Here is a 26,314-nt window from a genome sequence, read left to right on the forward strand (position 1 = left end):
TAGAGTTAACCAATTAAAAACGAGATTTGAGCGGCATAAGCTAACTTGATTAGTTAACTCTATTTCAACCATGCATGGTGGAAACATATGCATAGAAATATAGGGATGGAGCATAAACTAGTATTTTGGTTAAGAGAATATAAAAAACGTAGCCAATGGGAGCATTAGAAAAGGAGAGCTACTGGCTGCCACCTCAGTCCTTCTTTGTCTGTTCGAACGAACATTTTTTTCAACGTGTTTGATCATGGAGACTAGAGTAGAGGAGTCCCATCTCTGTACATAAGGTATGACACCGAAAAGCTGTTAAAATTGAGGTTGCTCGAAACGACACTTGCGGCGCTGACTCCGCTAGTGAAACCGCCGATGGTGGGGAGAGTACCGGGCGAAAAGATATACATGTATATATATAATCTACATGGCTTCTATATCTATATATAGGTTAGTTCTTGACAACAGCGACGACATCGGCAAAATAGTGAATTTCTTATTTTCGACGCATTTCTGGTGTCGTTTTTTCGTTGATTCCCCTATTAGAGATGGGACTCCTCTACTTTAGTCTCCATGCGTTTGATGTAGGGATCACGTAGTCCATGCTATATGGCGATGGTGCCATCCGGTATAAATTTATGCGTCTCACGGAGCTCACGAAGATGTTTTGGAGCATTTGGAATATGATCTAGTTACAAATTTTGATTTGATGACGTCACATTATTACTAGACAGTGTTGCTTTCTTATTGCATATTTTCCCTAGATGTGGTTTTTAATGCAATGTAAATCAATATTATTCTTCATAATGGGTAATTTATGAATATTGTATTGAAGTAATTCTGGAAAATTATTCGACAGGAAATGCAATATTTTTACAAAGTTTTCAGGGCAACAATCAGTAAATAGATCGTTTGACTACTGCAGTTATGTTTCCCCAGTTTGGCAGCCATTACAGGCTTCCGGCTTCTCTTTGTTGGCTAACGCAAGAAAATGGTAACTAAATTTTGCCTTTCATAATAATTTTAAAGAATGTAGTAGTTTTGCGAATAATGTTCGAGTGAATTTAGTACTCAAAGTGAAAAGCAATATTATATTTATCGTTTTATAGAAATTGTGCGGTTTAAAGTGGCGATATTTATTATAATATGACTGATGTATACAAGACCAAACCATGTGGCTCGATATACTATGATTGCCTACAGCAAAAATTTAACATTTCCTTCAGTAATCAACTGTATAACTGCTTGAGAGTTGTGATATCGTTGTCCTTTTTTAAATTGAAGTATAAGTGAACTATGCATTACTTAATAATATAGTATTCTCATACTAAGAACTGTATAGGCACTGTTAACCTGAAACATTTGACGGCTGATTACTATGATTGGGTATTTTCTCTGTTGTTAATTGTTGTTTTAATACATAAATATTATTATAATTTTAGACTTGTAAACGAAGAAACGGGGGACGTGCCAAGCATGGCCGTGGCCATGTAAACCCTGTACGCTGCACCAATTGCGCTAGATGCGTTCCAAAGGATAAGGCGATTAAGAAGTTCGTCATCCGTAATATTGTGGAAGCTGCTGCTGTCCGTGATATCACTGAGGCTAGTGTATACACATCCTATCAGCTTCCCAAGCTCTATGCAAAATTGCACTACTGTGTCTCATGTGCTATTCACTCCAAAGTAGTGCGTAACAGGTCTAAGGCTGATCGTCGTATCAGAACACCTCCAGTCCGCAGTTTCCCTAGGGTAATTTTGATTTGTTTAATGATCATAAAGTGAATAATTAAATTTATATTAATTGTCCAATGTTTTTTGCAGGACTTGCGCCAGGGACAGCAGAACAGGAAGTGATTTGCACTATGTGTATATTTTAATTCAAAATAAAACCACATAAAACTAATGATTTTTTGGACAATATATTTCATTATTTGCACTTTGTTACCTTCTCCATATCAACTAGGGTCATAATATTATAAACCTTATTACTTTTTAACTATCATTCGTTTATTTTTAAGTGATTTGTTAATGATATTTAATTCAAGATTCCAATGAATGTCTATATGCAAAAATCCGTAATTCATAAAACCGTTTCTGTATTTCGTCATGATCACAGGCGATAGAAGTTTTACACAAACGTCGCGATTAACAAACTCTATCAAGTTCTTTTCACCTATTAAAATTAATTTTTGCTTTATGATATATGTGTTAAATACAATGGCTTAGTAATGTCATAAATACAATTATCAGACATTGTAAAGAGCAGGCCTACTGGTTGTTCTCTTTTCTTTTTGTATGAGACTTTACCTATGCAATCTAATTCGACAATGTCTTAGAGACTGCTATTAACATTGCAGAATTTTTTTTTTATAATCGTATTAGAGATACGGAAAAAGAGAAGAAAGATAGATTGGAAACAAATGGACGCTCGTATTTCCAGTTTGAAAAGTTTAACTCCTTAATTATAATCGCGATGAATTATGATCGATTAAAAAACGATCAGGACTCACTCTAATTATTGTAAATATTAAATTAATATATATTTAACAGCCGTGAGGTACGTCGTTTATCAGGGAATCATTTATTAGCCTCTTCCATGGCTTTCTTCAATGTCTTCTCAAAGATTTTCTTTGAGTCACAAAAGCCCTGTTTCGTCTTGCCAAATGAATTTGGACCTGCAGAAGTTGGAGTTTCTCTCCCAATATTCCTCATTCTCATTCTAGCTTCTGCTGGCATTTCTTCAGGTTCCTCATCATCATCATCTGCATTAAAAACTGATGCTACTGTTGGCTTCTGAACAGCTGCTGGTTTTGAAATAGGCTTCTAAAATAGAAAAATTTTTCTTTTTTAATAATTATACAAAATATTTTTTTTATAATTATACTATTTTGAAAGTATCTTTAAGCCTGTGGGATTATATTTAGTAAATGTCTCTATTTTCAAGCATAGAAGACTAACCGATGCTGATCCTAATTTGATTTGTATCCCCTTTTTGGTTTCAGCACTGATAGGTTTTTTTCCAAAGCCAAAGGCCAGTTTTTGCTTCTTGGCTTCTAGATGAGAGAGACTGCTGGAATCTCGACGTTCATCTGATCTCAATGGTGATCTTTCCCGAACTCTTTCGTCTTCCCTGTCATCCTCCGCTCTGTAGGCACTTGACCCTGACAACGTCAAACACTGGCAAAGTTCAGATCAAGTTAAACGCCACTGACTTAATAACCAGAAATTTTTAAGCTGTACTCTTTTCAGAATATGAAGTTCTTAGGATTCTCTCAGGTGTTAAAAGTGATCGAGCTATCATCAGGTAACAATGTAACAATTACATTGTGTGCTCCAAAATTAATATTATCTTTGTAATATACAACATTTATATTAAAATAAAATATAACATTAAAATCTTAACTAGTTAATACCAATACGAAATTTAATGATTTCCATAAACGTTATACAATATACAATCGTGAGAATTTTGTTATGGCTATAGAATGGTTACATACGTTCCCTAAAGCGCTCGATACTTTCCAAATGGTTGCAGACCCATGATAAATCACAACGACACTAGTTCATTAATTTCTCACGTGTATTTCTTTGGATTCTAGCGATTTTTTCAAATAATTAATATATTGTGTATGTCGAGTAAGATCAATAAACATATTAAAGTATGTATAGCATGAAATAGGAATATGACGACAGAATGAAATAACGATTTACCAGAACTGAACAGTTTTATTACTAATAAAATGAATAAAACCTTTTCTGTAATCGTTGCTGGAGTTCCTCTTGGACATTTTCGCGGATTTGCGAGCTTGCGAGGAGACGACGATAAATCTGAAGTATGTAATTTGGCGATATTAGGACAGTCCTACCAATAGTGTTGAATTTCAGTGCTACCAAAAGAGCATCACCTCTGTGAAGTTAGCAGAACTACTTTGCATTTCATATTTAAAAAAATGTTAATCGTTTGTTTGCCGTTTCTAGAAGATTATTAGATTAATTATAACGTTATTAGGGATTATTTTTTTTGTTATTAGGAAATAAGAATTTCGATGTGAAGACAGCGGACAATTTCTTTTTATTTTTTTGGATTCAATTGGGTACTAATGGATGAGCAATCGTTTGTTGGACACGAATTAATTAATTAAGACTTTTGTTGGTTGTCTATTTAGCTGAAAAACACAAAAACTTAATATCTCGTTTATGATCCCCACCCTCCATACTGCATAATTTTATGATTGGGTCGCCAGCCACCTTTCGTAACAAACATAAACAATATGATAGGTTTACGAACACACCTACGACAGCTGCGTTCGAAGATCAGCCGAGAGTGCTGCGAGCATCGTAGCCTCGGTTCATTTTCGAACATACATGTGGCAGGTACATATGTCCAACGACTACGTTTCCAAATTCAGATTTTAGAGGAAATGAACCAATCGTGTAACGTTTGAGAAGACGGACGTGATTCCTGGATCCCACTTGAATCCTTCATTTCATCCTCAATCGAAAGATCGAACAATCTTAGAATCCTCACATCAAAATTTTTATTTCACAATAACAAACAAAATAATGTCTAACAAACGTTATAATTAATCTAACAATCACCTACAGATTACAAACAAACGATTACAATTTTTTATATTATGAAACTCAAAGTAGTTCCGCTAATTTCACACAGGTACAGAAGTTGTATAATGTTTGTTTTCTGGCACTTGGCCCTGTATGAGGGTTGAAGCTAAAAAGGAACATGAAGATGATTGTTTTGCAACCACGCGTTTGAGTTTATTTTTCATTCCTCGTACTTCTGCAAAGTGCAATGAGTTCAGAGTAGTTGTATGTATGTAGTGTAAACATTATTTCTATATAACGGTTATACCATGTTCGTTAATTATGATAAGAGCGGTATAACAAATATTCCTTAGTTTTGTCCTTGTATATATTGCTGGGAGTGGAGAATAGCAATGGTTGAGGAAGTTGTTAGCCCATATAATAGACCCAAGGTGAGAATGCTTTTACACTCATTTAATTTGTTAGGAAGTATATATAATACATGTTTTCTCTCTTACATTATTGTGTTATGCTTTAGAATAAAACTGCCAGACCTCGTCCAGTGTATCTGTGGAATGTACTTGATGTTCAAAAATGGTTACGAAGGCATTGTAGTGACTACTATCAGCTTTATCATGAAAAATTTTTATATGTAAGCTTTGCTCGTTACAGTGGATAAGATAAACAAAGTGATTATGGCCTGTAAACAGTTTTAATTGATATACTTTATTATGTGTTAGCATGATATAACAGGAAGAGCATTACTCAGAATAAATGAGAATATTTTGTTACGACTGGGCATTGACAGTGAAGAACACAGGATGGATATCTGGAGAGAGATCATGAAGTTACATCTAAAAACGGATATTCTAGAGATACGTGATATAGAACGTCGCAATAATACAAATTATGACTAAGACAGAGATTACTATTCTAAGAATTTCATAATTGTATTCAATACATCCTTGATATTTTATTTTAAATAAATCACCATTATTTTTTCCATTTTTAAATATTCCATATGATTTATCCTTGAACTCTCACATATTATTCTTTATTGCAGTGCTATACTATACGAGTGTAAACTCATGTAAACAGGATGCACAGTTTTTATAAGGTAAAATCCAATCGCAGTAGTATGGATGTTAAATAGGAAAATATGACAGTCTCCTGGTTAGCTTATGCAAAAGTATCTGACTGATACTTATCGAAAACATTCTTTTACTTGTACAACTAGTTCTAATTAAAGAAATGAGTATTGAATTGCTAAGGAAAAAATTCAAATGGACAGCATTATTGTTCTGGACTAATATACACAGTATATTTTATTTACACTACCAATGACCATAGGGCACTTATATATTGACTAGAACAAAGACGTAGAACAGCGTATAAATGTCTACTCAAGTGACTTATCCGATTTGTAAAATACCAATTCAAACAAATCAAGTCCTCCACAATTTTGTTCTATATATTATTAATAATAAAAAAACTTAATAGGAACTTGATACAAAATTACAGGATGAGCAGTATTCATGGAACTTATTCGGTCGAAAAAATAATTTAAAAGTAATAGATTGATAAAGAAAATAATTCAAATGTTATTAAGGTTTCCGAGCGCAAAGATGCAATTTTTGTTGGTGTTTCAACGGAGTCCCGAATATTGTCAAGCATATAAACCTGTACTGCAGTGAAACGATTTGATCAGATTATAGTTATAATTTGTATGTAATTATTACAGATAAGAATTATAATTTTCGATTTCCTTCGTCTCCCAAAATCGAGTCGCCCATAACAGTGACACCACAGCTGATGACGTACAGCGCGGAAAGTTATTCGGTCACAGAAATCGCCATGATTCTCATATGAGATCGAATTTATTCTCGCATCTATTGTTAATATTTTCTTTAGGCTCACTAAAGGTCATTGTCAACCTTGAAACATTCTTCCACGTAGGTTTATCTTAATATAATTTGAGGTCAATGCCATCTTGTAACATCTTATATTTTCAAATTGCACAGTCATGAACTTTGAAAAGTTATGAGATTCGATTAAATCAAGTTGAATATAGGTACAAAATTGAATTGAACCATACATGGAATATAGCTACATTAATTTCTCTTATGTACCGTTTAACTGACAAATTTGTGTGTCAAACAATTAGCATCAGCCGTGTCGACAAAGTTATTGAGAATCCAATTGTTCGACTGTTCTGCTATGTTTTATTGAACTGTAATTCAATAAATTGTATTGAGGGAATCGCGGGTTAAACTCAAAGTATGCATAGCTATTCGCAAAGCTCAATCCTTTGCTGGTTCTAAGTGTTTTAGCACTTTTACGTTGAGACTTCTGAAGCCTTATGCCCAGCAGAGGATCAAAGAGAAGAAATAAGAATTTACAGACATAATTCCTCAGAGACAAGGTTAAGCGAATGCTTGTGTCTCCCTGAAGGGAAGACATAAAGTTCAGCAGATCTTTCTGCATGTTTTTTGTTTGACTGGTAGTTAGAGTGTCCATTCCGAATGAAACAGCCCGTTGCATTTAAAGCTCTAGTATTACTTTCAAGACGTCCTAGGGATGGACCACGTACAGATACACCAGGATAAAAAGATGCAGTGGCTGGACATCCTCCTAAGGCTGGTCTTCGCCAATCATACCTAGGATAAAAAAGGTTTAAATTTAGTTTATGATAATATTTTTATTCAAAATGTATAAAAATGGGCGCACTTCATGTACGGTATTGAATAGGTAAAAAATTATGGCGGCATGAAAATGAATCATTTACCTTATAGACGCTCTGGTACTTTGTGTCTTATCCGTGTCGAAACTGTCTGTAGGAGGACTGGATGACCATTTTCGCGATTTGAATGGACACCTCTGTTGAAATTCTCGTTTGAATTTCTCCTAGAATTAATGAATAAAATATTGAAATTTTGTTTACCATCATATGGCTATGTTTTTGATCTTATTTTTATTACTCTGTAGTGTTCTTTTTTGCTTACATTATATATGCCGTATATGAATGGATTGTAACAGCTGTTTGACATAGCCAGCCAGTCGCAACAAAACCATATTATATTGATATAGCGGTATCTGAAATCATTTATTTAACTCTTGAGAAATTAACACACCGGATAATTTTGTTGACTTGTTCTCCCACCAAGTCTGTATAATTCATGTCTAAAAGTTTTAATGTATCCAAAATTCCACATTTTTTTTGAATATCTGTATAGAATGTTAGCATATCCACAGTAAGTAGCTTGTTATCCTTCTAGGCAATACTGTTATTAATTTGACAATCGAACGCAAAAATCGATAAAATGATTTATATTAAGGAGGTTTAGTCATGTTTATGTCCTGTTATGTAAGCCTACAAGTTTTTTGGGGTTTGTATATAGGTATCTCAATGCCTTACTCATTTATTTCTGGATACGAATACTGCAGCACGTTGTACGTTTGCAATGGTAGCCAGCAAATCGCAAAGAGTGCCACCACTATCACCAGCATTTTGATAACCTGTTAAAAAATTAAATTACTTCTTTCAGTATAATTAAACTTAATCCAATCAAAATATCAGAGTAGAAAATCTTTATTTTTCATGCTACAAATAGGAGGAGAAAATGTAAACGAAAAAGTCTCCGAAGGAACAACACAGATAAAAATACCACTTTTCAGATTGTTCATTTCTACAATTTTACCTCAAATTAGTAATAAGCGGCCCAAAAAACGTTGATGACGTATATTTCATGGAAATTCAACTACTTTTCTTTTTCTGTGGTTTCGGGCACAAACAGTGAGACATTCCTAGTCGCCCAAGGGGTTAAAGGCAAATGGTTAACACTAAAGAATTTCATTACAATGCATTATTCGAAAAAATAATTCGCATACGTTACGAGATAAGTAACTACCGTTACAATGGAATCTGAGGAAATGTTATTATCTTCATCGTTCCACGCTCTTCAGACGAAGTAACTCGAGAAATTGTCAAGATGAAATTAAATGCGTTATTCCTGAATGAAGCGAGGGTGGAAGTCATAAAGGGCAGTTACGGCAATATTATCAAGACACTAGGATATAAAAAGTTGCTTGAACACGACAGCTATGAGCGACAGTACAAAAACAATTTTCATTTTCTTCAAATGTTCCATTTTCCAGTATCTCTACGTCAATTGATCGTATTACTTTTTTTTTACTATTATCACCCGTTTATTCCCCCGTTTTCCTCTTACCTACAGAAAAACTAGTATAATTTACCTTCTTCTTGTTTTTCATAAGATTGGCGTCACGAGAGTCTTGAGCGTTTCCTGGCGCTCGGCTACCCCAAAGTTTCAGAGCCATTCTCGCATACACGCAGGATATTACTGTTAAAGGTGTCAGGTACTGTAGAAAACCCAGTAAAGCTCTATACGTGAGCATCGATTTCTCTGACATATTCTCATTACAGCAGAATGGCTTGAGGCGTAGTCTGCCAACTGTAATTGGAAATTTATTATACATCAAATAGACTCATATGAAGCTTGTCTTGCTTTTTTTCATCCATTCATCAAATGGGTACCAAAATAACTAATGTGTTGATGCATCAGTAATTATAATGTATCAAGCTTTTGGTCCTCATTGATTATAGAGCATTATCATAACTTTGTTCTAAGTTAGGAAACTATAATTATGTTCTGACGATGTGTTTGTTAATCAAGACATCGAATTGTTAATTACTAGGCAAATTTAGTGCCATATTATATTTCGTCCTGAAACTTTTTCTTAAAAATTTTAAAATATCAGAAGATTAGTTAGATAAAATCAGTATTTGAAACTTGCAAGCTACCGAAAACCGTCGGTCAAATTAATTTGATAAAAACATCCAATTAATGTTTCCCTTGTTCATCATTTTAAAAATGATCACTACCTATAGGAAATTTTTAAAATTTTACGTAACACAATGACCTTTCTCAGACAATTGAGAAAAGCATCGAAGGTGGAAGAAGTTTCTTTTTTTGATGAAAACCCAGTGAAGGAAAGTACTTCGGAATAAGAGTAACTCGAGCCGTCGAAATTAACTTGAAACCCAAGCGATTCCTCCTACTTTCATTCATCTCGAATCGTGGCTTTATGCTTGGTACTAAGTAATAGAATAAAATTTGAGAGTACAAGTAAAAAAGAACGTTGGAACGATGTTTTTCATTGTGAGAAATGTATGGCGAGACTTAATTAAATTTGTTGTTCATCCTCGCTATCTCACGTATATTTGATCCTGTTAACGTTTGATAAATATCTTTCTTAAAGCAGAAAGGGATTCTTATCGGATTTATATATCCTGGATAATGTTAAAGATATCTTGAAACTTTCTACTCGTTACCACGAAGCCTGTCAGTATCCCGTTACGAGGGGTAAACCATAGGGATGTAAATGGAATCCACAATGCTAAGGGGGCGATCGATGCAAATTTCGGTCGGATGATTGGCAGTGTGTCCAATAGATGTTTGCATTTCTCTCTGTTTACCCGTGGTTGGTTATCTAACTAACCACTCACGGGTAATGAGGTACACGTAAAGTCTTGAAGAATGGAAAGTTTTGTTATTGGAAGTCGAGAAAGTCTAATTCTAAAAGAGTGGGTTAATTGTAATTCGAATGATTATGAATAAATGATTTTTCAATTGAATAAATATTTTTCGGGCAATTCAAGTGAGCTTCTTCCGTGATTACTATATCTACTCACAGTTCAAATTGGATTTCACTCACCGCCTGCACTTTCCGGTACCATTACTACTCTGAGAGCTACTGCCATCGGAGCAGCCAAAGCACCGCCTAGCAACCAAATACCAGCAATGACAATCTTTGCTCGTAACTTGCTCGGCCTGGCACTGAAAAACACAATAAGAACTCGGAAAACGGGTAACGACATAGAACTTGGCCATCATTGTTAGAATGGAATACGTCGTGATCATAATATTCAAGATGGGAGCTGTAATAAGGTAATAACTTTCTTCAATAAGAAATTACGTTCGTAGAATATTCTCACATTAACTTGCGTAATATATATACAGAGTTTACAACTAAGAGTATACGACACACTCTAAGGTAGTAAATTTTGTTCTTGAAATGTTTTGAATACACAAACTGAATTCCGGGTGTTTCAGGCAAAATGGTTATGAATTCTATACTTGTTATATGCAGTAGGTATATAAACACTCCTATAGCTATATTAATCCGAATCGTGTCTGCAAAACTTAAGAACTGTCATAGAGTACTTTTTGATCATAAATTAATTATTTTTATTGCCATTTCACATATAAAAGCAAGCGAGATAGACAGTTCGATATATAGCAGACAATTCAGTGATTTTGGCAAAATAAATAGTAAACCTCTAATTTAAGTCGGGCATTGTGTCCGTCTTTCTCTTACATAGGGATATACCAATGAGTCCATCTCTCTTGCACTTACGGGAAGCACGGACAGAATGTCAATAAACTAGGTAGAACTCGTTTATGCATATCGAAACACTCACAGTTTCCTGTGGAATTTAATTTAATCAGTAAGAATGATTGTGTCATAAATGTCAAACATGACCGATAACATTCTTTCATCTAGGTGATGATGAAAGATGTCTCGTAATAACCCCGAGCAACTAAACTGTCGATCTCGTACGACGTAAGCTCTGATCGATGGTGGATTTCACAAATCGACAAATAAAACATGAAGATGAATTGCTGACAAAAGGAGGTTTAATCAGGAAGAATGAGAAATACGTACCTGAGAGGCTTCAGAATTGCGCGATGACGATCAACCGCGATGGCAGTCAGAGTGAACACGGACACATTAACAGAGAGAATTTGGACGAACGGACAGAAAGCACACATGAAATGCGGTAGATTCCACCTCTGCAGAAGGGCAGCCTGAAACTGTTAAAAGGCGCGAGTATAATTTGGTTGTTCGGATTCGACAAGTGGAAACTTACTTGAAATGGAATAGCAAAGAGTCCAATGACGATATCAGCCAGAGCCAGATTGGCGATGAAGCAGTTGGTGACACTTTGCATTCTACGTGAAGTGGCAACTATCCATATCACCAAGGAGTTACCAAGAACAGCAAGAACGGAGATGCTTCCGTAGCAGACACTCAGTAAAGCTATAAGACCAGCTGGTACGTCGTAGAGATCGTCTAATGTCGAATTAAAAAATTGTTTTACTTATGAGATGAAGTTTAGCGTTGCAGCAAGAAGATATTATCTTAGATATTGTCCACCCTTTTTTTTTCTTTTAACTTTCGACTGACAGTACTGCCAAATCATTAAAATCAAATCAGTTTTTAGTATGTCTTCGTATATCGCGTTAATGAGATCTGCCTATAGCAATTGATATGCCAGCCTGAGCTTGTGAATCGATCGGATAATAATTGACTTCTAACAATAAAATGTTTTATAAGGGATATATTTTAATCGAGACAAATGACGGTTCTACCATGATTTTAGGTTCGCGTGTTAATGACCTGTCGTGATATTAAGTTGTGTTGTACTAAAAACATAAAGATCAATGATATTTCTTTTTACGTTCCGATGACAAAAAATATCGTTACGATTATCTTTCGTTCAACTGAGATTACGCCGTTTCAACTATGTTAATTGACGAGTGTAGTAATTACAGGAAGTTGCTGTTAACGTACTTTGCAAATATTCTTTCTGAACCTTGAAAAGGTCGAATGTCCCTCGCAAGGGCGAAACACGGGGGAAAAGAGCTCGAGACTTTCCCATTAACATTCCTAAATTGTCTTCGTGTGAAAAAAAGTGAATCGTCTTTGAATACTTTCTCACTTCGACGTAACATTTTGTGACGATTATCACACAATTTAGTGTTTCAATATTTCACTATAGTAGCCATATATCATTCGGTCAAATTTATTCCTGCATAAAACTGCGAGGCTTTGTGATATCTCTGCTTCGCGGAATTTTCCCCGGTAACAGTTAATCGACACGGTAATAAGTTGGTTAGTAAATTAGCTTGAAATTAATAGAATTTTTAGAGCTTATACAACCCAAGGTTGATATGTATATTAATAACATTAATTATTTAAGCAACCTACCATAATCGTCATATAAATTTGCGTTGCTTCCACTCCAGTACGTAGAGTTGAGCATTACTGGCCATAATGCATCAGGTCCTCCATCTTCCGGAGACCACGAGAAGTTCATCCTGCCACTGGAGATCTGAAATAATATTTAAACTTATACATTTCTTACTTACGTTGATAAATAAAGAAGATTTTCCTTGTAGCTTTACCGAAACGTTATTCTTCGAGCTATAGAAGGCAGGGATTTTCCATTCCCTAAATTGAATTTCGAAACCTTATTGAATTCCTTTACAGGAGACTATTTGCCAAATGTTCTGTCCCTGCTATACTTGAAAACATCCTAACTGTTATTTTATACGGTGGCAAAGGAGTAATCAACGAATATCTGTTGATGTTTTCAAATTACCGAAATATTGCTCACGACAAGACAAGACTAATAAGGCTACCTAAGGGAATTTTCGGAAACAACTGAGCAAACCTCTCCAAACTTTATTTACCTTCCGCTAATATCTTTTTCATTTATTAAATTGCTTCCCGAAGTTTCGCGACTTCGAAATAATCGAAATTTCTCTACCCGCTGTGATTGAGTGGATGAAAGCTTAATTTGTAAAGGCTATCTGAGTGATTATTGAATCGATACTTTACTTACACTACTTTAGTTAACAACAATTCTAAAACCGTCCGTTTTATGTGAAACTTGTAATTTTTTACGTGCCGCAACGACTATATCGCGTACACAGTATCTCAGTAACAGTTTTACGGTATATAAATAATAAAGAATTACATTCACATTCCCCTGTGTAAAGAAACATCTCAAAGTTGTCGCGCTCGAATAAAAATTGAATAATCCATAAATCATATTTATATCCCTGTAAATTAAAAAATGCAGGAATATCGTTGAAAAATTGCTGACAAAAATGCTTAGCCGAGATGTAAAATTGAATGTAGGATCGTGACTGGATGGAATGATTTCCCATGGCTGACATACAGTGAGATAGAAAAAAAAAGGAGTGCCTTCATCCAATCCGATCGATCGAAGGGACGAATATGCTAGGGTGTTACCGAATGTATGGTACGTGAAGTTGTGACAATCAATGGGGACCGTTGGCAAACAGAATTTGGAAGTATTTCGTAAAGCGAGAACGTATTAGAATTCACTTCGATAGAAGGGCTGATATGACATATGTATGTGTTTCACCAAGTCTCACTGCTACTGGCTGATTCGAGTTTCATTTCTACTGGCAATATGAAATGAATTATCCACAGTTTTTTTAAATAGCTCTGTTTGTACGAATGCGTTTTATTACCATCCATAAGTTGCATTCAGCCACATTGATAGGATACTAGTATGATAATTCATGCAAAAGTATGCAACGAATCTTCGTCTATATATTTTAATCAGCTTAATTTGACCCCTGATGAAGAGTCAACAAGACGCGTGAAAATTATTACGTTTTGTTACCTACTGAGTAATTTCACTAATAGCAAAAGGTATTAGATACGTAAGCTCGCTCAAACGTGTTATCGTAAATTACAAATGTGCGCGCAGGTAACTAGCGAAAACATAACGTTTTACGACCTCCTGCTTCTTTCACACGCTTAACGCACATAAACGTGCTATTTCTCGTTCTATAATTTATTGTTTCTCGTTTCTATAACAGTAGACTTTACGCGTCTATTCTATTGTCTTTTTCACAAGAGCTTACGTCCCTTTTTCGAATCCGATATCTTGTTCGTGTTGTTTTTGATGCAATTGTAATAATACTTATGCCGAGCTTCTTTCGGTACTCCGATAACAATGTAGAAGCCATTAATTATTAAAATCAAAATGATTGTCTGGTAAGTTTTTTCTTTTTTTTTCGATATGTACCTTGACGTAATAAATTACGTGGGGAACTTTTAAATTTTGTACAAATCGCGACACTAGAAGTAGAAGGTCGTACAAACATAGAATTTTCAGTAAGCACACACCCTTTTGGCTTTAGCAAGGCAAAACTTTTGGGTCAAGCATCCTTATGAGTAATAACAAACGTTCATGTAAAACGCTGAATCTGGTAACTTCATGAAAACGAGATAAGTCATTGCGGTTAAAATAACATGAATATTACAGTAATCCAGTTTTAGCTTATAATCTAAAATAAAATGATTATACCTGACGAATCTGCGTATTTCGTGTATAAAATCTAATTATTTTTTTAAATATAATTTTATTAGGTACATACTTATATTATATTTCATGCAAACGAGCTGTTTACCTGCTGGTAATAGCCAATTTATCAGATAACTATAGCTTGGATAATACTTATTACTTAGATTAATTAAGAGCAGTCAGATTGGATAAGATTAATTAAAATCATAAACCCAACGAGTGCTTTTAATTGAATTTATTTGCCAATCAAATGCAATGAATTATTGCAAGTCCTACGTGAACCACGTTCTACAAATTGTCGTAGCATCGAAGGTATTACGTAAGAAACGTCGAAGAGGAATTTTCATGCGAAATCTTATTATTAAAAGTTCCATTGAATGGTGAAGAATAAAATATGGTTATAAAGTTTATTATTTCGATGCAAATAAAAAACAATGTCTCTGAACACGTAAATAATTTTATTTGATCTTTCGAATAACATATGACAGCGAATAGGGAAAAATGTAAAAGAGAGGAAAATGAAACAACACTTGTTTGTTCGCCTTGGCAGGCATTAAAATGAATATTTATGAGAGAGGGTAATACTACGGTATACAGAGTCAAGCTCTTGCCGAACTTGCAAGCTCATCACATTCAGCTTATCTTCAATTGAGGTAGGTAGACAGTTACTCGTAGAAGTTCCCCTCTCTCTGAACATTTCGCCTTCATATCCCTTGTTTCGGCTTTTTTAATTTAAATTTTTTATTGTAATAAGATTCCGTTTCTGTAAGCGTGTCGAAAATTTCACATTAATATAAAAGTACAATATTTTATTCACCACGCATAAGTGCCTCACAGAAATTTAATGTAACTACCATATCGCCCCTTCAAAGCTTATCATAGATATTAGCTATTGATTAGGAAGTTCTTTAGTGGGATACAACAGACAAAAAGATGAATTTCGATGAATCATTGAAAATTGATGAGAAAAATCAATAGCCATGATTTTAACTGTAAAAGTAACTGAATTGCTGATTTAAGGAAAATCAGGTTATTTTGACAGAATACAATATGTCACTTAGAGTCTAAAGTATCGTAATGACCGAAGCATCTTAGAATTGCTCGACTGAGCATAATAGTCCCTAACTAAAGGTACTAAAAATGCAATAATAAAAAAAAAAAAGAATTGCTCGACTGAATTGGATGTTACTGAGAGACGCCAGAGTGTTCTGTAATTTTAAACATGGATTTACACGAGTGGGCCAATCCTTAGTCTTCTAGCTTGTTTTGTGAAGAGAACTGAAAATAAGCTGTGATGAAAGTAACCGAAGCTGCTTACCGTGTTAACACGTGCCCGCTAATATCATGGGCCCTCTTCTCCCGGCTACAATTACGCCGAGTCTATACACTCAATTCGCACCGACAATTTCACACTGTACGACGCACGAATTCATACCCTTCGCGTTTTTAGCCCATCCACACTGATACACGTAATGGATTTCGCGAGCACGCACTGCATGATAAAATGGATTTACGACGGTTCATCTAATTTCACCGTTTACGTCTTTCTACTTGAATTATCTCCTCGTTTCTCCTCCGTTAACATGCAATCAAGTGGATAGTGGATACCTCCGTTTAATCTTTCACGTAGGTGCGCAAGAAATTTTAATACGATATCTAATATATATTGATATCGTACTATAAGATATATCTTATGGTATGAGTATACCAAACGATTATTGACATCTAAGAACAGGCATTCCAGAGACAAGACTATGAACAACGAGGTCTCTTTTATAACGAAAATAAACCATTGAGTGTCTATCAGGCTCTAGATATTATAAAGACGTCGTATCGAATAGATCAATGCATCTTAGAGGAGGAGATCTTGGATAATGTCGAGTGACTTAATTAATCTGCAATGTAAATAACATGTCTCTTGAGTTATGTAGTCGAGCAAAGCATCAGATATTGCGTTCACTTAGTGTCAGAGATGTCAAAAGGATAATGATTATCACGAAGAATTTCTTTTTATACCAAACGATCACACCACTTTTTATTCTTCATAAATCGACAGATCGTCATGACACTGAGTGCATGTCATACTCTGATCGACGTTTTCCATTAGAGTCCCAAGGATAAGATAGGGAGGGTTATCGTTCAGCTAATAAAATGGCCCTTACATAAAGTGTAAGGAGAAGCACCTATGGTAAATTTCACTTTTCTAGACTCATTACCATTTATATTCAGTGACAAACGAGAGTTCCAACCTTCGTCCTAAGCGACTATACTGAAAGTTATTTTGAAGAAGAAAGTTTACCTAGAGAAAATTGAAACATCACCTGATTCGTTCAAAGAAATTTTCTACATCGCATCAGTTTGCGAAATAAACGATGTGTATAATTATTTTGATCTGTTCCGTGACTATCTGTATGCTCACTGACTTGCAAGTACTAAATTATTTGAACCTCAAAGGAAATACGTTTTGTTAATCTGTTTGACTATGTACAACTCTCAGAATTTCTATGAACCGTAAATACACCGCTGTATTCTATGGATGCTGTCTAGTGTATTAGGTCATCATGGCTCAATTGGATCTATTCTGTTCTGTAATCATTTATTGTGGCAAAGATGTCTTTTGGCCAATTAATTAACGTAGCAACGAATGTAATTAAGATAATTAATAGAGCCACTTTTGTAAATCGGCAATGCTGTTGTACTGTCTCTCCATAGATATTTGGTCTCTAAGTAGACGTCATCGTTATGCTTTGGCAGGCAGCTATTGTCATGAAAAGTAAAGCTTCTTTTAATTTTTGATTTAATTATCAATTTGTTTGAATTACCTGTATTTTGTTTTGTATATATAGCGATATATATTTATATCTTTATGTAGATGACAATCTAATATTGTTACAAGCATTTCGTTTCGGCATTACTCGAGGTGGAGATTAGGTAATTTTTGAAGTAAGAAATTAGTGAAAAATTATGCGCATTTCTGCGCTTTCCTAACTTTATTTACGCATCTATTGGACATTTAATCGTTAAAAGATGCCTGTTTGAATATCGTATTCACGGATTACCACGAATTTATGCCAGCCAAACCGAGTTCAAGGATCAATGTTAATTCACGTGCTTACTCGCGTTAGTTATTGTAATTTACAACTTTGAAGATATTAATTTTAATCACAGATTTTTGGTTCCTCAAATTCGGAGTAGTTCGTAGCTTTTATTATTCAAAAATGCACTTTAATTTCTCTCCCTTCGAGTAATGTTAAAGTGGGATCGTAAACTTCTAAAAAATTCTTCTTAGAGATACTTGGATACAATTTTTTAATATTTAACTATACACTGACTAAACAATTTTCCTTAATACTTCTTTGGATTATATATGCTAACTTCACTAGTACGTTTTCCTTCAATGAATAGGTAAGAGTACATATACACACGTACATATCTAACTACCGATCAACTGCAAAAATTCAAGTTAACGTCGATATCTATTGAAACTTCATCGCCACATTTTTCATGAAAAATTTTCCCAAGTAGTAACTGAAGATTTATTCTTCTCTGACAGCGTAAGAAACATATTACTTACCTCACGATTATTCTTTCCAACAAGTTGAATGCAACAGCATCGTCGATATAAACGTATGAAGCATAATAAATAAGCTCCGTGTTCTCGAAATATAATCCATTATACTTTCGTTTTCTATAGTCTGTCCCGTTTCACTATCATACTTCACAGCACTTGCGTTTACTTATGTCTTAATAATACATGATCTTTGTCACATGTGTTACTTTTGATTTCAACACTGGTGACAATCTTTGACATGTAACCAGACATTCCTAAGTTAACACAACGATCAGTTCTCGACTCCCTTCCATTATATTCAAGTGTCACAATCCAATCTACTACGTGGTGATCCTTGATGATATTTGGGGTTGTGGCACAGCGACTAATCGAGCGCGATGATCCGTACAGAACGAACTTGGCGTAGTGCGCGAGTCGAGAAGTCGGGACGAAGTGCCGTGGTGCGCTCGGTTTTCGATGTGGCGTGTGCGTTCGTGTTCGTACCCGTGTCGGCTAGATACTTACCCGCTTTTCGAGGAAACCGTAGCGCCCTCGATAAACCTGCGCTTCGCAAGCCCCTTACCCTCTTGGACTTTCTGCATTTGCCGATACTCGACTATATCTAATGTATATATACACCTCTAGGTCTAAGTTTTTCGTTCCAGACTTTAGTGATGTTTATGTTTAATCGTAGCGATTTATCTTTTATGTAGACTTTCAAAGACCACCCGTCGCTTTCGTACATTTTTTCAGTATACTTCACAAGAGGTGTTCGTAACGTTCTATTTCTTACTGCTTCTTACGGACATTTTCAAAGTTATTTTTTTATGAATGATTCTCTCCTACTTCTGGCACTGATAAACTTTTCTTGTACTTCTCCGACGAATCACTCATTTAATATTATTGTGATAAATCAAGGCTATGGACAGGTACAAGGTTTTGCAACAATGATTTGTTACCTTTTCTTTTCCCTGAGCCTTTAGTGGGTCTGCTTTTTTCTTTAAGATGAAATCATAACGAAAAATGATGTAATAAATATTCAAGATTAAACGATGCATTCTAGGATAATTAATGAAGATGGTCGATCAATTGACAACCGCAGTACTATACTTTTCACTTTTACAGTATATCGACAGATCAAGTTTTAATGTCTGATTAATTCGTAAGTCAAAATTTATATCAATATATGATATGAGAAACTTGAAAATTAAACTTTATTGTCGTTTCTCCTCGTTTTTTCGCGTTTGAGTCCATTTGTATAATTCTCTCTGTTTGAGCCAGCCACATACCCGTCATTAGTACCTTTGGCCTTTTGAACTGCTCAAGTCAAACGTGAAGACTGAAGTTTCAATGTTTCTCGAAATTTCAGCGTGTTACCGACTAGCAGCTAAATGACGTATCGCGAGGGACATTCGTGCATTCCACATGGCGTTATCGAATTACATAATGTCCATGCCGTAAAACGTCTAATAATTCAGATAATTATTTGTACATTGAAAGGTATCGGTTCTTTGAAAGCAACCGTGGTATCAACACCTTAGCATTCCTGAACGATATCAACGTTGACTCGAAAAAACTTGGAGGCTCAAGCAGTGTTTCTTTAATCGAACCCTTTATCAAGTTAAATAGAGATAAGAAGATTGATGTTCCTCTATATTTTTAGTCCTTCACTCTCAAAGCAATCCATTTAACAAGCAAAAAGAAAAACTGACGTTCAGTGTCTAACGTGAACAGGCTACATTGACATGCTCTCGATACAACTTTATGTAGGATCGATAATCAGAGCAATAAAAAGTGTCGGCACTTAAGGGGTAGTGATAACCTGTCTTTCCCAGCGGGACGAAGCCTAAAATCCAGCAAATGAGATGGTTGGTAGATTCGGGGGTAGGAAGGGTTCACAGGGACGTTTAACCATGTTAAACCTCGTTAGACATATTGAAGATGCTGGTAAGCTTTAACGAGTTTGATCCAAGTCCCTTCTCATGTAGATCGTAAACATTAAATTATTAACGCAGGTTTGCGAAGAAGCATTCAAGAAAATAGATTCAATTTTAGTAGATGTCATTTGTTCCATCATCAAGTCATCGTTTAGACACGAGTGATGAACATACCAAGCCTATTCTATTGACTTTATGATATTCGATAGTAATTGGACCTGATTGATTCACATTAATTGTGAAGTTGAAACCTTAATCTCTTTCTGTTCATTAATTTTTTTTAATATAATTAATCTCCTAATTATCATTAAGGTTATTTGTAAGCCGGTTATATGAAGTTTTGTAGTACTACCTTTGTTTGCCACAACATCAAGCGTTTGAGTTCATAAGTATACCGGAGCGTTATCATGAATAGATAAAAATTTCAAGAGACCTTGCAATGACTTTTCATTATATTCACTGAAATATATAACTATATTCAAAAATGTCCATTTGTCAATTCTATTGTCTTATTCCATTATCATTCCGACACGTCTACTTGTATGTTTAACGCATTAATGTCAAAGAACTTAGAGGTAGGCGTGCTACGCTCAGATCCTATGTTATTTTCATATAAATTCGGGGCAGAATAATTTATTACAACACATTATTGTCATGATACGAGAAAAAGGATGGCTCATGGAACTTGAAGGGTGCTATGTATTGATCTCAGGAGTGGGATATCTGAAACATCCAAATTCAATGCATTTCAAATGGAAAAAAAATCGCGCGACTGTTCCCGGGTTAAATGAATTCACTGATCCATGTAAATATGCGAAAGTTGGAAAGTAAAATAGAATCGGAGTGAAATAACAATGGGATTGAAAATTATACATATAGTGAAAAAATGCATTAGGCAGCTCTTACCTTAGTTACTAACAATCAACCTGCTTGTGCTACCAGCATTTCCCTCACGCTACACGACTCAACTTATAGAGCTACGTGATAGTACGAGTGAGGCGCTAGAAATGAGGTGAGTGACACACCGGGTTAGACGGAAAATAGTATTTACAACAGTATTAATATAACCAATATTGTTACAAATGTTCAAAGAAAAGGCCGTCTGGCTCTTTTTTGACGAGAGATGGCACTGTTAACCTGCCTGAAAAATATTTTTAAATAGGTTTTCCTTTTCTTGAAAATATTTTAGATATGACGTCACTCTTAAATTTTTAGATAATTTTATAGTCATACGTCTAAAAAATCATATTTTAAGGTGTCCTCTGACGACAAATCACGGTGTATTCTTTGAGCATTTTTTACAAAAAATAAATATTTTACATTCTCACACGAGGAATTAGATGAGAAGTGACATAGAATTGTATAAGACACAGGATCTTCGAAATGTCCAACAAATTCGCTATTATAAATTATGGAAAACTGGATATTTTAGTAAGATTATAAAAAGGGTCTGAAGTTGAAGTTTACGGTTTGGCGATATAAATTTTATATTCAGTCTCGAGGGAATTTTTGACACAGCTTTGAAACAATTACGAAAGTATCGTGTTTATTTTATGGCATTCTGTTTTTTGTAATGTCTCTTTACAGCTTAGTGGAACAAAGTGATTAACCATTAATGTTTCTAAGGACTATACCCGCACAACACATAATGTCTAAAATTCGTCTTTAAGGCGTCTAATGGCACAGAAGTAGTCTTAAGACGTCCTAAAGATGACTTTTGGACATGTATTTGTCTGAGTAGGGGATGAGAATGGTAAGAAGATTGAGATTAAATTAGACTATATGGAAGATATCGTATATAGAGTAAGCAACTCGTGATAACAAATAAGTATCAATTCGATTTTTTAAAAATCTGATTTCGTTTTTCTCTGTGGCACGAAAAAAGAATATTGTACAAGTTCCGCTTAAGTTCGGAATACACAAGTATTAGTCCTAGGTCCTGTTCATAGGGACGAAATCAGAATGGACGTAGTACTTACTTTTGACTAATTATGCTTAACTCTTTGAAGCATACATTTATCTTTACATACGATTCACTTGAAATTTAGTTATCGGAGGTTTCTGTAGTTGCTGATTATGAATCTGAAGTCAATATTCAGAAATTCAAATTAGTGAATCCAATATGAGGGGCTGGAATGATAAACAGAGTAAGCTGACTTATAAAAATTCGTGTTCAGAGGTGTTCAAGGTCTTTGATTATGAATCTGAACTCCACTCAATTAAGTTTTCTATAATGTGTCCGCTATATTGGATTTGAAAAGTACAAATTTAGATTCGTAATAAGCGAACCCACAAAAATTCATCGAACTCAAGTAACTTTTTGCATTTCGGTCCGCCATATTGGATCCGTTTTTTAAAAAATTTTTTAATTCTGACTTCAAATTTGCAATCAGCGACCTCAAAAGTCCTGGACCATCGAGTTTGATGATGATTGAGATAAGAGAACATGAAGGAACATTTCTTGCTACGAAAGGTTAATTTAGGTCCGTCATATTGGATCAGCTATTTGAATTTGAAGATTTTTAATTCAGATCCGAATTCACTAAATCTTAAAACCTCCGGATACCAATTTTTGCTTTAATCGAATTTAAATTACTGTTTCTTTATAAAGTTTCCAGGTGGTACCCCTGACATAACTAATACTATATTTCAAAGGGTTAATTGTATCCTTAATGAAAGTTGTTATCTAGCGCATTATTGGATTTATCATGTTTCGATTAGGTTGCTAGAATAATTTAAGGTAATGGACAATTTGTTAGAAATTCCGAATAGACTTGTCCCATGCTTAATTACGATCCTAAAAGTAATTATGGTTATATCAATACAATTTACGGAATTCTACATGTTATTGTATAGGATCGGACAAGCTTTATATTAAATATGAACCGACTATGTAGGTCTTCCAAGTTAATACCTTGATAAAGTACTGGATTACCAGATTCTCTGACAAATAGTCAAATTTGTTTCCAGACAAACTTTCGTAATTTCTACAGCGTTTGCTATATCTCTTATAAAGATGTGCCTCTTATTTATACTTCGTTTGAATGCGTATTTTATTTTGTTGTTACAGTTATTTTTATTTTAGTAGGCAAATTGACATTAGCTGGCATCATTTTTAATCCTAGTCGCTCCACGTGAAGTACCCGAAGACCTACTGAATATTTAAAAAAAATGAAATTGACCACACGTCATCCCTTGTCTAGTTGTTCCTATGATCTTCTACTTGAAAACGACAACTGATTTCAAAATTCTTTCATGATAAGCATTTTCCTCCGAATTTGGCCTCTAGACTTATGTATTAACTTTGTTAAAAACGAATGATTAGAAGCAGAGTGGAATATATATATATATATATATTATATATTATATATATGGAATATATATTATATATATATATAGTCTTTTTCCATATTATTTACCTTTTTTTGATATTATCTTAAGACATGTATCTTATACAAGTCCCTACAATGCCGTTATCTTTAAATAAAACGATAAAATGTCCTCCAGGGCTTAAAGCACTTTAAAAGCCAATTATAACTTCCGTTCGTAAAAAGGTTCAACTCACTACACTTCAGCGATTTTGGTTCTTGTACTGCTACTGGTACGAACCCTTAGATTAATCCTTCTTAATAATGTGATAGAAGCCAGCAGAAACTCACGTAGAAAGATGTGAAGTAGCTTCTGTCATTAACAAAATTAATTTTCAAGGAATCGACATTATTATACCTAGATAATATTATAATGATGTGTTCCGAAGATGAACCATTATTCTATCATGCTATGTAACGTATTTTCTCTACTCGATACCGATAACGTAAAACCGAGAACTAACCTAAGTCACCTTCGGCCGTTCACCCTTCGTCCATGAATCGACATGCCAGGCGGACGGCAGCCAATTCTTTCTTTCACCGGGACCTGATGAGCCGATATGACCTGGAAGTTCAGATGGAGCAGTCTCAACTCCGCCAAAACGAGAAATCTGACGGAACCTATGAAAAAGGACGATAGCTTAACGAATCCTGTCGATTTTTGGGAAGGCGTGAAATCGAGAAACGCAACTGGATGCACGAACGGGAGCGAACGTTACGAAGACGCACAGCAGCTCAGGCTGCTAGGTTGAGGTAGAGAGGGTCGGAGTAATCGTCAGGTAAATAGTGCTGGAAACAGGGAGAAATTGATCAAGAACGTAGCAGGACGAATTAGAGTTATAAAATCGAAATCCCTCCACCTATTAATAAATTGGGGGTCCTTACCGGAGCTGGTTCAGCTGATCCGTGAAAGCCGAGAACTCCATCCAGGGGGACATTCAGGTGGGCCCTGCACTATGACACAGCACTGCCCTCCGAAAGACACTAGGAATATCGATAGGATATAAAATATAGGTAAAAGAACAGAAAATATTTAATTGAATTAGCTAAATTTGACCGTGAAAAGCAGCAAAAATTGCGAATATAGTACATTATGATACAAGTGTGGGAAGTAGGAATCACCAACCCGCACGCGTATCGTATACTATTTTTTGCAACACTGTACAGAAAGTTCGCAGTTTATGCACCAAAAACAAGCACAATAGAGTCCATTCTTGATGATTCCCGCACACTCTGAGCTTATCAAGAATTGGCCATTTTGTGCTTCTTTTTAGTGCATATACTGCGAACTTTCCGTACTATGTTGCATAAAGTTTGTGCACCAAAAAACAAACACAAAATGGTCCATTCTTGATGAGTTCAGTGTGTGCGGGAAATATCTTGCTTCGCTCGAACAGCAAACGTCACACTCGTCAGGAATTACCAACTTCCCTTATTTGTATCATAATGTACTATTACCATGTGCACTGTAAAATTTACTTGCAGCCATTCAAAATATCGTGTGTTATAAGCAATAAGTAATAAACTGATAACGATGTCCCACGATTACTGTTTCGTACGGTGAATTTTATCATGAATTTTACGGGAAAAATAACGAAAAATTCTCATCATGTTGCAGGCAGGCCTCCAGGCATATTCCGAAATTGAATCTTTATCTGATACGTATCCCTTTCACTATCATTCAAGTTGAAAATAAATAAGAATAAAAGATAAGGCTTATGCAAAAATAAGAATTGCGAAAGCAGTTGTTGAACTTTTGAAATTCATTCTCTGTTTTCTTGCCTTAAGCTCTAATAGTTATATTCATAAAACACCTGTTGTCTACGTAGAGATGGAATGGTACCAGTAGTAGCTATACTAAAATAGAATATCGTTACTTTTACGTTTTATTCAAACAGACGTGACTCTTGTTCCATGTGATATAAATTGATCGAGTCGAAGTCTGAGTCTATATTGTATAGTATTTTAATGTTTTATGCGGTACATACAAGTCAACGCCTATAAAATTCCATGAAAAATAAACCATGTATATCTATCTATAATACGACTGAGAACAGGACGCCTTGTGACAGGAAGTAACGGTTCGTAATATCCAATGAGTCGCATGTTTCTTCCACCTTGAGAGCAACGACGGTGACTGAAGCGTCTTGAGATCGATAAAATTCTCATTCCGGCAGGATATGTGGCAAGAGTGTTAGCTTACAGCGTCGAGAATGTGGACTCAAAAATCGCTATGAGTCTGCATTAAAGAAAACGGAGTAGAAAATTTGACGTAAGGTAGAGTGGCAGATACCTATAGATGTTAAATCGTAAGAACTTCGTAGAAGAGAACCCATTGAGTTTGCTACTAGTTAGAAGCTTAATGGGCGTGAATTTGGAGGGTCCGAGTAAAAAGGTTATCCAGAGTTACCAGCAAAAAGTAACCCATTAAGTTACCTATTGAATTACGGACAGTGGGTTTTACTGATAATACGTTTTTTTGTTTCATATGTTTTAATGTGTCTGATATAAACTAATCTGAACTGTAAATTATCATTTTACACTATATTCATTCGTTCTGATTACGTTGAAATTGCTTTAATTATTCAGTTCGTTGGTGCTCGCCTTGCGAGCTGTCAGGGAGCGAGGCGACGGAACGTAGTTAAACAAAGAAATAACGTATGTATGACTAAGAGTCTAGTGCATACATGTCGAGTCAGTCGAGATTTTCCCACGGG

At 35.1% G+C, this 26,314-nt stretch overlaps 4 protein-coding genes and 1 long non-coding RNA gene across 7 annotated transcripts; 3 read left to right on the forward strand and 2 right to left on the reverse strand.

The window, feature by feature from the left end:
* The first annotated feature begins 859 nt into the window (after positions 1-859).
* LOC107272944 (40S ribosomal protein S26) lies at positions 860-1,894 on the forward strand. The gene is made up of 3 exons (XM_015750643.2): positions 860-982; positions 1,431-1,739; positions 1,812-1,894. The coding sequence occupies exons 1-3, from the start codon at positions 980-982 to the stop codon at positions 1,842-1,844; spliced, it is 345 nt and encodes a 114-aa protein (XP_015606129.1). The 5' UTR covers positions 860-979; the 3' UTR covers positions 1,845-1,894.
* An 81-nt stretch (positions 1,895-1,975) lies between these two features.
* Positions 1,976-3,893, reverse strand: LOC107272942 (PEST proteolytic signal-containing nuclear protein). Its single transcript, XM_025090263.1, has 3 exons — positions 3,742-3,893; positions 2,949-3,151; positions 1,976-2,813 (listed from the first exon to the last, which is right to left on the reverse strand). The coding sequence occupies exons 1-3, from the start codon at positions 3,776-3,778 to the stop codon at positions 2,568-2,570; spliced, it is 486 nt and encodes a 161-aa protein (XP_024946031.1). The 5' UTR covers positions 3,779-3,893; the 3' UTR covers positions 1,976-2,567.
* Positions 3,894-4,405: 512 nt separating this feature from the next.
* Positions 4,406-5,545, forward strand: LOC107272943 (protein aveugle). 2 transcript variants are annotated; one of them, XM_015750640.2, is made up of 4 exons: positions 4,406-4,817; positions 4,907-4,984; positions 5,071-5,184; positions 5,273-5,545. In XM_015750640.2, exons 1-4 carry the CDS (start codon positions 4,707-4,709, stop codon positions 5,447-5,449), a joined length of 480 nt encoding a protein of 159 aa, XP_015606126.1. In that variant the 5' UTR covers positions 4,406-4,706; the 3' UTR covers positions 5,450-5,545. The 2 variants fall into 2 exon arrangements, with proteins under 2 accessions (XP_015606126.1, XP_015606127.1); XM_015750641.2 differs by having other exon boundaries at positions 4,411-4,821.
* Positions 5,546-5,831: 286 nt separating this feature from the next.
* LOC107272939 (RYamide receptor) lies at positions 5,832-18,814 on the reverse strand. 2 transcript variants are annotated; one of them, XM_015750634.2, is made up of 10 exons: positions 18,317-18,814; positions 12,606-12,729; positions 11,485-11,687; positions 11,280-11,428; positions 10,269-10,390; positions 8,787-9,004; positions 7,948-8,048; positions 7,535-7,625; positions 7,318-7,436; positions 5,832-7,189 (listed from the first exon to the last, which is right to left on the reverse strand). In XM_015750634.2, exons 2-10 carry the CDS (start codon positions 12,712-12,714, stop codon positions 6,928-6,930), a joined length of 1,374 nt encoding a protein of 457 aa, XP_015606120.1. In that variant the 5' UTR covers positions 12,715-12,729; positions 18,317-18,814; the 3' UTR covers positions 5,832-6,927. The 2 variants fall into 2 exon arrangements, with proteins under 2 accessions (XP_015606120.1, XP_024946024.1); XM_025090256.1 differs by lacking the exon at positions 18,317-18,814 and adding an exon at positions 12,803-15,089.
* Positions 10,329-11,202, forward strand: LOC107272945. The gene is made up of 2 exons (XR_001539092.2): positions 10,329-10,501; positions 11,118-11,202. It is a non-coding gene; the product is annotated as an uncharacterized LOC107272945 (long non-coding RNA).
* Positions 18,815-26,314: the final 7,500 nt, after the last annotated feature.

This window comes from Cephus cinctus, unplaced genomic scaffold, assembly GCF_000341935.2.
Source record: "Cephus cinctus unplaced genomic scaffold, Ccin1 Ccin1_scaffold1333, whole genome shotgun sequence".
NCBI lineage: Eukaryota > Metazoa > Arthropoda > Insecta > Hymenoptera > Cephidae > Cephus > Cephus cinctus.

Excerpts from the sequence above, each read along its gene's own strand:
- LOC107272944 (XM_015750643.2), top strand. Across the intron at positions 1,740-1,811 it reads CAGTCCGCAGTTTCCCTAGG|GACTTGCGCCAGGGACAGCA; the intron begins GTAATTTTGATT and ends TGTTTTTTGCAG.
- LOC107272942 (XM_025090263.1), bottom strand. The coding sequence starts at position 3,778 with ATGTCCAAGAGGAACTCCAGCAACGATTACAGAAAAG. Across the intron at positions 3,152-3,741 it reads CAGCAACGATTACAGAAAAG|GGTCAAGTGCCTACAGAGCG; the intron begins GTTTTATTCATT and ends TGACGTTGTCAG. Across the intron at positions 2,814-2,948 it reads TCAAATTAGGATCAGCATCG|AAGCCTATTTCAAAACCAGC; the intron begins GTTAGTCTTCTA and ends TTTCTATTTTAG.
- LOC107272943 (XM_015750640.2), top strand. The coding sequence starts at position 4,707 with ATGAGGGTTGAAGCTAAAAAGGAACATGAAGATGATTGTTTTGCAACC. Across the intron at positions 4,818-4,906 it reads GCAATGAGTTCAGAGTAGTT|TTTTGTCCTTGTATATATTG; the intron begins GTATGTATGTAG and ends AATATTCCTTAG. Across the intron at positions 4,985-5,070 it reads GCCCATATAATAGACCCAAG|AATAAAACTGCCAGACCTCG; the intron begins GTGAGAATGCTT and ends GTTATGCTTTAG.
- LOC107272939 (XM_015750634.2), bottom strand. The coding sequence starts at position 12,714 with ATGAACTTCTCGTGGTCTCCGGAAGATGGAGGACCTGATGCATTATGG. Across the intron at positions 7,626-7,947 it reads TCGTATCCAGAAATAAATGA|ATACCGCTATATCAATATAA; the intron begins GTAAGGCATTGA and ends AAATGATTTCAG. Across the intron at positions 7,437-7,534 it reads TCATATACGGCATATATAAT|GAGAAATTCAAACGAGAATT; the intron begins GTAAGCAAAAAA and ends CATTAATTCTAG.